The sequence below is a fragment of the Crassostrea angulata genome, chromosome 3 (genome assembly GCF_025612915.1).
Source record: "Crassostrea angulata isolate pt1a10 chromosome 3, ASM2561291v2, whole genome shotgun sequence".
Lineage (NCBI taxonomy): Eukaryota > Metazoa > Mollusca > Bivalvia > Ostreida > Ostreidae > Magallana > Magallana angulata.
In genome coordinates, this window is record NC_069113.1 from 53355097 (window position 1) to 53365650 (window position 10554).

At 35.0% G+C, this 10554-nt stretch overlaps 2 protein-coding genes across 4 annotated transcripts; both read left to right on the plus strand.

Annotated features, from left to right (window-relative positions):
* Positions 1-511: 511 nt before the first annotated feature.
* Positions 512-4559, plus strand: LOC128178676 (uncharacterized). 2 transcript variants are annotated; one of them, XM_052845946.1, is made up of 3 exons: positions 559-661; positions 828-895; positions 1886-4559. In XM_052845946.1, the coding sequence occupies exon 3, from the start codon at positions 1937-1939 to the stop codon at positions 2888-2890; it is 954 nt and encodes a 317-aa protein (XP_052701906.1). In that variant the 5' UTR covers positions 559-661; positions 828-895; positions 1886-1936; the 3' UTR covers positions 2891-4559. The 2 variants fall into 2 exon arrangements, with proteins under 2 accessions (XP_052701905.1, XP_052701906.1); XM_052845945.1 differs by lacking the exon at positions 828-895 and having other exon boundaries at positions 512-661; positions 1886-4558.
* A 1303-nt stretch (positions 4560-5862) lies between these two features.
* LOC128178673 (uncharacterized) lies at positions 5863-10190 on the plus strand. Of its 2 annotated transcripts, none has more exons than XM_052845941.1 (2): positions 5863-5933; positions 8137-10189. In XM_052845941.1, the coding sequence occupies exon 2, from the start codon at positions 8177-8179 to the stop codon at positions 9251-9253; it is 1077 nt and encodes a 358-aa protein (XP_052701901.1). In that variant the 5' UTR covers positions 5863-5933; positions 8137-8176; the 3' UTR covers positions 9254-10189. The 2 variants fall into 2 exon arrangements, with proteins under 2 accessions (XP_052701901.1, XP_052701902.1); XM_052845942.1 differs by having other exon boundaries at positions 5886-5937; positions 8137-10190.
* The last annotated feature ends 364 nt before the right edge of the window (positions 10191-10554 follow it).

The following is a 10554-nucleotide window of genomic DNA, read 5'->3' on the forward strand; positions in this document are numbered from 1 at the left end:
TGCGACACAGATTTATTTATATGGAATGAACATAATTATCGTAATGAACTTGTGTGAATCGCTGATAAATTGGTCTGATCTGTTTTTAGTTCACATTGTAAATTTTCCGGGTGGCAGTAAATACAAAATTGACAACATGACAGTTTGTATATTTTGAATTTACCGGGTGGCAGTAATTTTTTTTATTTACTGCCGTCCGGTTAATTCAAAATTTACAACATGACATTGGTAACACCGAAAGTGCAAACAAACGAGTTCAACTTTAGAAATGACTCCTTTCATTATAGACATACATGTAACACTATACGATAAAAATAAAAACCAAATGGCATAATACCTCAGAACATTTTATATTGAGTCATATAATTAAGCTAAACCTACGAACGTACGTAAATGCAATAAGTGTTATAGCATTTTTTTTTTCAATTTATTTGTTTGTCTTTAAATACTGTATTAGGTTTAGTTGCTTATTGACAGTAATTTCTACAACGTCGTTTCTTTCGTACACAAAGTATTTATACATGTAAGACCTAAAATGCTCGACCTGTTTATCCATTGTCGTTGATTAAAAGCAGCAGACATTTAAATCGATTTTAACAAATATAGGTTGTGAAATGGACATACTTCTCATGGATTCTATTTTTAGTTGGATAGTTCACGGGTAAGTATGATCACTTTAAGATTCTTTCTGTTTAAATATGCAAGATGACAAAGGTCAGAAGATGTTAGGTAATTATATTCCATGTCATACTGCCTGAAATTCCTTTAATCAGAAATTTGGGATTTATAGACAGAAGAATCCGCTCAATGTTATTTTTCTTCTATAGATACGTACCCACACAGCACACGGATTTATATATAGAACAAGCATGCGCGGATCCAGAAAAGTTATCCGGTGAATAATTTATTCCTACGGGAGGGGGGGGGGTGTCCGAGGCCTAATTTCGGGAATTTTATTATTAGTATTAAAGAAGAACTCAAATTTTATGACATCTCAATTTTATGACATCTCTTTTAAAAGGAACTGGCATTTATTGTCCCATTTATAACAGTTTCGACACTTTCTGATATGAATATTCAAAATTTGGGGTTTCAAAGACTGGAACTCTACATCCAAAAGCAATTTTTTAAAAAGCAGAAATACTGATAATAAAGCTATTTTTTTTTACAAAGCAGATTAAACTGTATATTAATAAAGCAAAACTTTTTCACAGCAGATTATACTGCATAATAAAGCAATATTTTTTATAAACCAGATTAAACTGTGTAATAAAGCAATGTTTTTTTTTTCAGAGCAGCTTATACTAAATATTTGTTTTACAAAGCAGATTATACTGTATAATAAAGCAATGTTTTTCTTTTTTCAATTATAACCCATGAGGGGTGAAAGACTGATGCACGTATCAAATTATTGATGTATTGAAATCAGATCTACCTTGATTTTTTTTATATATGATCTTTAAAAGGTATCCTTGCTAAAACCTATTTGGTAAAAAAGCCCTATATTTTACCCGTAACTTTCAAACTTGAATATTATCTTATATCTTTTTACAAAGCTTTTCTTCATATGAAAGAAGAGCAATACAGTCTAAAAATGGCAACAACACTGAAGCCCTTATTATTGTTTTAAATGTAAAGGAATATCGGCGTCAATCAACTTAGTTCTAATGGGTTTTTTTCACATTTGCAAAATTTTGAAAAAGATGAATGAATATCCCATAATCTACATTGTCTAGTTCCTCTTTTCTCCTCTTTCTTTGAGTTGGCATATGCCTTACCTTCGTCGTAAGTTAGACTTTCTGATAAAATGGCTCTCAGGGTTCCATATATAGGATACTAGTACCTTAAAGATTTCACAACATTCTCTTGTTTTCTTTTATTACAGGTCTGAGTACCTCACTGTGTATTAAGTTATTACATCACACACGAGGTGGACATGAAAACAACAACTGATATCTCGGACGTTACCGTCTCTTCCAAAGATGACTCCAAAGGCACAATCGCTAATTTTCTCCTCTCGGCTGTGATGTTACTTATTTGTATTTTCTGCTGTAAAGCAGGTAGAAACATCTGTGAATGCATCAAGTCCTCCCTTCTCCAGGGTGTTAGATCTACGTGCTGTGATAATGCCTCGAGTAGATTAACGTGTTGTGATGATGTGTCTGATAGATTGACGTGCTGTGATCATGTCTCCTGCGACTGCAGTAGCTGTTTGAAAAGGATCCATCAAGGCAGGGAAGCACTAGCAAGTAGAGTACGTGAATACTGGGAAAGGTACAGAAGCAATAGCAGGAACAATGCACACACTGAAGCGCCACCTACAGTTACGTCTTCCCCCGATCGTTTGCTGCTGGACGACCATTCAATACATTCATCCCTGAACGAGGACTATTCTCACCCATCCCCGACACATATCCCCCCGCCATCCTATGGCAGCGTTGTCACTGCATCCTCTTGTCCACCTCCTAGTTATGAGGAGTTTCAGCGCATGGATGTCAGCACCAATGCCATCATAAGAGCACTTTCTGCTGACTCTGTTATACCTGCACAAAATGACTATGATTCTGACGACTCATTTGTGAGTGCCATTAGTTATCAACTTGCAAATTCTACTGAGGGAATTCCCGTGCTTTTTGACAGTATTTTAAATAACTCCTCGCAACCATCATCTTGTTATGAGGATTTTCAACGCATGGATGATAGCAGCCATACAAGCAATGCAGCCAGAGCACCATCTTCCTGCTTTGTTCCATTGCCACCAACTGACGATTCGTTCCCGAATAACGATAGTTCTCACCGTGCAAATTCTAGCCAGGGTCCTCCACCTCCCTCCTATGACAGTGTTGTCACTGACCCCGCACTACCACCCCCTAGTTGTGACGAAATGTAAGGCACAGGAGTTAGCAGCACTAGAAGCAATGCAAACATTAGAAGATCACTCATCTTCTCTTCATCCTTATAAAGAAACGATCATTATATATATTCATCTATGAACGAGTACAATGCTCGCGCATCAGTGACCTTAAGTTCTCAATTGTACTGTAACAATTTAACAAGGCTGCATTTACATGAATGCTTTTAAATCCGTAATATTAAAACGGAGAAATATTTGCATAATAAGGTTTGAATGTGTAAAAGATGCCCGTATTAAAAGCACACACACGCATAGAAATATAGATATATATTATATATAAAAGACGCCAAAGTTTGATGGTCACGCCAAAGAGTCGATAAGCCAAAATATGCTGTAATGAATGTATTAATAAGTCAATGATTTATTTAACAAATCTAGGAAATCAAACCAGGCGGTGCTGCTTATTAAATACTTACCATATTTGTTTCTTCTTCTTTATTCTTGATTCAATTTTAAAACTTGAGATAGGGTATGATTATAAAGCAAAGAGAGCCGAGTGTTTCTTAGAAGCCCTAGCTGTAGATGGATGGAAGAAAAAAAGGATCTGTTATCCTTATATCTGGTTACAATGCATGAAATATTGCTCTTATTGTAAAGCTTTTCCAATTTTTAGGTAACCTTAGCTACATACGAGACCTATTGCTTGCTATTGGTCTTTGTCCGTCATGGTACATCGTCCTTTGTACGACGTATGTCGTGCGACGTAAATCGTGCTTTAAAAATTTTACATTTTTAAACTTTTTTCTTGAAAACTACACTGTACAAGGCCCTATTTCATCATTTTGTATTTGAAGCATCTCTAGGGCAAGAAGAATCTAAATTATGAAATTGATGACTTGAGATGTAACATCCCTGTGGCCTCATGGGCTGTTTCATGTGTGTTTCATACCCCTGACCTAGAACGTATATAATGGCTTTGCAGCGACGATACAAATATATATTTCATACTAAGAACATCAGTATTCAAGTCTTGAAAAAGAATGAGTCTATTCTTTTGTGTTGTTAATATTAATACACAACACATGTACAAACGTCTAGATGATACGTAGAATCAACATAGGTCGGTGCCATGTTGAGTCAGGGTTCAGTATCTGCTAAATATCCAGAACAACGGACGATTAGTTTATTGTAAAGTTTCTATTGCACACCAAAGTCTGAAAAATATCACAGTTGATTTATAAGGTTTATCGACTGTTAACTATAGTTTCCAAACAGCAAACTACAGCTAACAATTCCAGTTTTCACCTATAAAAACATACTTCATGGCTGTAAACTATAGAATGGTATTCAAATGTAAATAAAAGTTAACAATAAATTTTGCTGACAAAGACAATTTCACATCTGTTAACTATAATTCGATAACTATAATAAAGTGTTGTTAATCACAGTTTTACAAACCGTGAAACTATATCAGAAAAAACTATGTTTTGCAATCGCAAATGGTTATTTTTAGTGTTAGCTATAGTTTCCACCTCTAGAATATAGAAGATCGCCATAACTATATGCTTTACAGAAAACGGCGCTAAATATTGTTTAATTTTCTGTCCACAAAGAACAGTTCACAACTTATAAACTTAGTTTACAAATTTTGACAGTGAATTGATGTTAGCTCATATGTTTCCGTATATTGACTCAATCATTGCCTTGTATGGACACACTGCAAAACAGAATTATTTTGGTGAACATCAATGCTATTCTGCGACACAGATTTATTTATATGGAAAAAAGTATTGAAATGATATTGCACTGTTGAAAGGCCTGATCTGTTCTAAGTGAAGCCCAAAGTGCATCAAACGTAGTTTCGAATTCGCAATGACCTTATTTTGATATAGATATTACACTATACGATAGGAATTGCATCCAAATGTCATCTCATCTCGTCTTAGAAATTATATATTGAGTCTTTCGACGTTCTAACACACGAACGTGTACACATTAAATGTTGGATTAAAAACTTCTGTTCGTAATCTTATCAGGGAAACATATTTTGTGGCTCTGATTAAAGCAAAATAACATTATTGTCGTCCTGTACAAAAATTGATTTGCTATATATTCCACTGTAGAGGAATCTTTATTATGGCAAAATTGAAAGATTTCTATTCATCCTATTATAAACACAGTTATCACATTAGCATGTTTACGCAGCAAAACAAAACAAAAATATACAGCTCATATTGCTTTAATTTTTTTGCTACAAATACAGAAAGAGTATTCGGTTTGGTTGCTTGTTTACTATAGCATTGAATTATTTATTTTTGACGTCGTCGTGTCAATAACTGCCGTCAGGTGAGCAGACAAATTGAATAACGCGCGTTAGCGCGTTATGATAATTTGTCTGCTCACCTGACGGCAGTTATTGACACGACGACGTCAAAAATAAATCATTTAATGCTTATATTTACATTCCCTTACTGAAGAAATAAATTGTTTACTTAAATAAATCGATATAAAGTGCAGATCACGGAGGGAGTGAATAAGTAACAGCAAGAACAGCTGTTTTGTAAAACCGGTTAAAACTGGTTTTCACATAGACTGTTGAGATGAGATCGACGAGCATGAAAATATAATCCATGATAAATAACTCTTGAAATATTGCTTTTAACAATAAAGTCAACTTTTTTGTTGAATAATTATAAAACATGATGTTTTGACAACATTCATGAAATGCATTTTTTAACCTAAAACATAGAAATAATTGTTTGAGAACTACTTCTGTAAATTACTCGTAAATTCATACGCAGTGAATAGGTGTTGCATTTAGAGGCATTTAAACATCACGGAATTTAATGGAAAAACACAGTAGAATGTAAATATAGTAATTTATACACCGAACGATATTCTCACTTATACAAATTATTTATAAATACATGTAAGACTTTAAATTTCTCGGTCTGTTTACCCTTTGACGTAGAATAAAAGGTGAAAAGCAAACAGCACCAGGCATTGAACCCATTTCCAATATAGGTTGTGAAATGAACGTAATTATCATGGACTCCATTTAAGTTAGGATAGTTCACGGGTAAGTAAGTAGAATCACCATCAGGCTCCTATCTTTTTGTATAAATATTAAAAAGTTACAAAAGTCATAAGATGTGAGATAAACTCTTGTCATACAGCCTCGAATACAATCAGTAATTTGTAATTTATAGTGAGAAGGGTACGATCAATGTTAATGATTTTCTATTGATACATAGCCCTATTTATATATAGAACATTCTTGCGCGGATCCAGAAAAGTTTTCCCGGTGGACGCCAAGAAATAATTTTTTTCTCCGGGGGAAGAAGATGTGTCCTAAGGCTATTTTTGCAAACTTTAATGCTCGTAGAATGAAATTCATATTATTTTATAAGTTTCATTAAAAAAGGACTTGTATTATTATCCCAATTCTCAATTTTTGGACACGATTTTATAAGAATACGAGTGGCTGATCCGGGGGGGGGGGGGGGTGTTTAAAAGAGGAAAAAAAGAAGAGGGAGGTAGGAAAAGAAGGAAAGAGTGTGAATCTATCTAATATCAATATCTAATAACAATTATATTTATGAGATCATTGGCCATTAATTTACGTATCCTACAAACACTAGAATCAATCCTTGAAAGAACAGTAGGATATTTCTTTACACCCTTAGCTTGTGATGTCAGTATTCAAGAAGTCGAATTTTTTCTATAGATGTTTTATTATAATTTTAATTATAATTTGTTGTTTTAAATATATAGTATCCCATCCTTATTTTTTTAAAAGAACTATAGCCAATTTTCTGAAAATAATACTGTCAGTATCATACATATTTGGATCATCTCAGACTCCTCTTTCTCATAAAGCCTTGAAATGGGATTTGAATTCCTATGTATAGTTTTGTGTTTCGTACATGCATGGTCTGTATTTAAAAAAATCAAAGAAAAAACAATAGTCTTTACGTGATATTAGATACAAGATACATTGTTATTTGAATGAAACCCTTCGTAAAATGCAATTTATTTCTAAATATATATCAAACAATATACAAGTACAGTTTTGTTTAATTCATTCTAAAAACTCCCAAAAATTTAGAAAAAAATTAAAAGCTTTTAAAGGCTTTACCCCTAGACTCCTGAACATATTTTGGGTCTCTAAGCGGCCCTCAATCCCCCCCCCCCCCCCGAAAAAAAATCCCGCAAGCCTAAATGCACTTCCATTGTCGCAAACCGCTCTGGATAATGGCTTGAGACAAAGATACATTTACTTCATGCGACAAATTTTCTCCTCAAACCCCCTCCCCTTAAAGAAAACTCCGGGTTTGCGCCTGTATTTTTAGATTAGGTTTTAATAAACTGAAAATCCAAGTCCAAAAATTAATAATGAATTGAAATTTAAAATATTTACACAGTGTATGATAACATCTTTGTAAATGTACCCTGTATGAAAAAATATTATAATACTCCGGTATATTTCCATTGTTTTGTACTGTAGTTGATATCTGAACGCTACCATATAGAATTTAGTTCAGGATAAGTTCAGAGTAAGACACTGTTGCTCACATAAGCTCTCTTACCCACGGGCCTCTAGTTTATCCGTCGTGTAACAAATGGTCAAAGCGTCGGCTGATGGCCAGAATGTCGAAGTCGGGCTGAGGTTTAACATTTCTTACCATAATTAAAGAGGCTGGGTTGTAAAAAAAATCATCAGATCTTCTTTGATTGTTTAGATATAACCGTTAAAAGCTATTATTTGCTCAAGAAAATTTATATATATATATATATATATATATATATATATATATATATATATATATATATATATATATATATATATATATATATATATATATATATATATAATACGTAACTTTCAAACTTGAATATTATTCTATACTATAGTATCTTTATACAGAACTCTTTTCATGTAGTGTAAAAATGGCCACGGCCGTTCCACCCTCATAACTGTTTAAACTTTTAAAAAATATTTGCGTCAACCACCTTAGTTCTAATGGGTTTTTTTACTTCACATTTGAAAACTTTTTAAACGGTTATTGTACTTTGTATATTCCATCCATTGAAATATCCTATTATATCCATTGTCCAGTTACTAAGTTCTTCTTTCCCCTCTTTCTTTGAGTTGGTATATGCTTTATCTCCTATCCTAAATTTCGGTATATGTTAGACTTTTTGATAAAATGGGTCCCAGGATTCCACAAAAAGTAAACCTTTAAGATTTCACAACATTCTCTTGTTTTCTTTAATTTCAGGTCTGAGTAGCCCAATGTGTCACATTTGATTAGCTACGAGATGGCTATCAGAACAACAACCGATATATCGGACGTCACTGTCCCCTCAGAAGACAACTATGACCCAGGTAGCACACTCGCTAGTTTGTTCATCTCGGGTTTGATGTTATTTATTTGTATTGTCTGCTGTAAAGCTGGGAGAAACGTCTGTGAATGCATGAAGTCCTTCCTTCTTGACGCTGTTAGATGTACATGCTGTGATAATGTCTCCTGCGACTGCAGTGTTTGTTTGAAAAGGATCCATCAAGGCAGGGAAGCACTAGCAAGTAGAGTACGTGAATACTGGGAAGGGGACAGAAGGAATAGCAGGAACAATGCACACACTGAAGCGCCACCTACAGTTACGTCTTCCCCCGATCGTCTGCTGCTGGACGACCATTCAATACATTCATCCCTGAACGAGGACTATTCTCACCCATCCCCGACACATATTCCCCCGCCGTCCTATGGCAGCGTTGTCCCCGCGTCCTCTCATCCACCTCCTAGTTATGAGGAGTTCCTACGCATGGACGGAGGCAGTACTACAAGTAATACAAACATTAGATCACTATCTCCCGACTCTATTATATTGTCACACACTGACTATGAATCTGAAGATGCCATTAGTTATCAACATGCATACTCTATTCAGGAAATTCCCGCGCTTTTTGACAGTATTGTAAATAATCCCCCGCAGCCACCTCCTAGTTATGAGGATTTTCAACTCATGGATAATAGCAGCACTACAAGCAATGATGCAACCAGAGCACCATCGTCCTTCTCTGATCCATTGCCACCAACTGACAATTCGTTCCCAAATGCCGATAGTTCTCACCGTGCATATTCTACCCATGATCCTCCACCTCCCTCCTATGACAGTATTGTCACTGACCCAACACTACCACCCCCTAGTTATGACGAAGTGTTTGGTGTGGGAGTTAGCAGCATTACAAGCAATGCAAACATTAGAAGATCACCCATTTCCTCTCCATCCTCACCAGTAAACGATCGTTTTATTGATTCATTTGTGAACGAGGACGATTCTCGCACGTCAGTGACCCTAGGTCCTCCATTGTTTTTTCAATATACTACAGTATAATGTGTGCATTTACATGAATGTGTTTAAAGATATATGAACATATGTTTAATGATCTTCTTATGAACTGCAATACTCAATATGTGATAATACTATGAAATTATCCCGTTACAAAAGGGGCTCAACAATCTTGAGAAAATTTTGAATTTTTTTTTTATAAGAATCTATTTGTCTACATTGTCCAGATATTTCGTATATGACTCCATAAATGTGATTTCATTATGACTATTGCTGCTCAGGTTAGTGATGTGGCCCATGGGCCTTATGCAAAACAAAAAACTAATGTGCAGCTGATGTTTTGGGAGGCAATTGAGTACTACTTCTACCTAGTAGTATTATTTATAGATAATATATCACTTAATCGTTTTAGAAAGTTCGGGTATCGAGCTAGGTAAAAATTATTATACTTTCTATATCAAACACATGCACTGATAGTAAGCAGTAACGATGGTTCATAAATAGACAACTGAACACAGGCCAATGTTATACGAGGAGATGATCGTAGATCGCAATTCAATGTGACATTTCCTTTCAATATTTTGTGTATATCCAAAATTGATTGCATGTCATTAAGAAGAATGATGAATAAAGTATCATGATTTGTGGAATGATGCATATGCCGCAATGTCTTGAACGTACTTCCGTCATTTTTGAAGAAAGTTTCTCAAAATTACTCCAAATTGCTGACCTTTGAAGTCTTTTAGAATTTTGTTTCTGTACTGGCTATTCGTTCATTTGTAAAGAAAGATTAATCACAGTGCTTAATTTAGTAGCGCCATGCAGCAGGAACCACTTTGTACCAGGTGTACACCAATATCATTGTATTACTGTAGTCCGTTATTGGGCACAAATCTTCAAAAAGTGGAATTCCCGACTAGTATGGTTGCCCGGTGCACCGCAACCAATTCAAAACTAGAACACCGAATAAGATGCTTTATCAACAACAGGCGGCTGTAATTTGTAAGTTGGTGAGTTTTACTTTCTTGAATACGGCAACGTGGAAGGGCCGGATAAAAAAATTAATAAATCCTATTTGTTCGGTCGAATTAGCTTTTTTCCGAGGCCCCTACCCTATCCTTCCGACTCTCCTCTAGATCCGCACACTCTGAGTAACGTACGTTTTTTTCTTTGGAAAATAAACATTTTTTCGTGCAATGCAAGAACAAATATCGTGACGTCATATTTCTCCGATAGACATTCATTTCAAAATGACTTCGTTTTCCTATTTACCTGGGTCACCGGACATACGAAATCCCCTTCGTCTTTATACATTTGTGTGTGTGTGTGTCTATATATATATATAT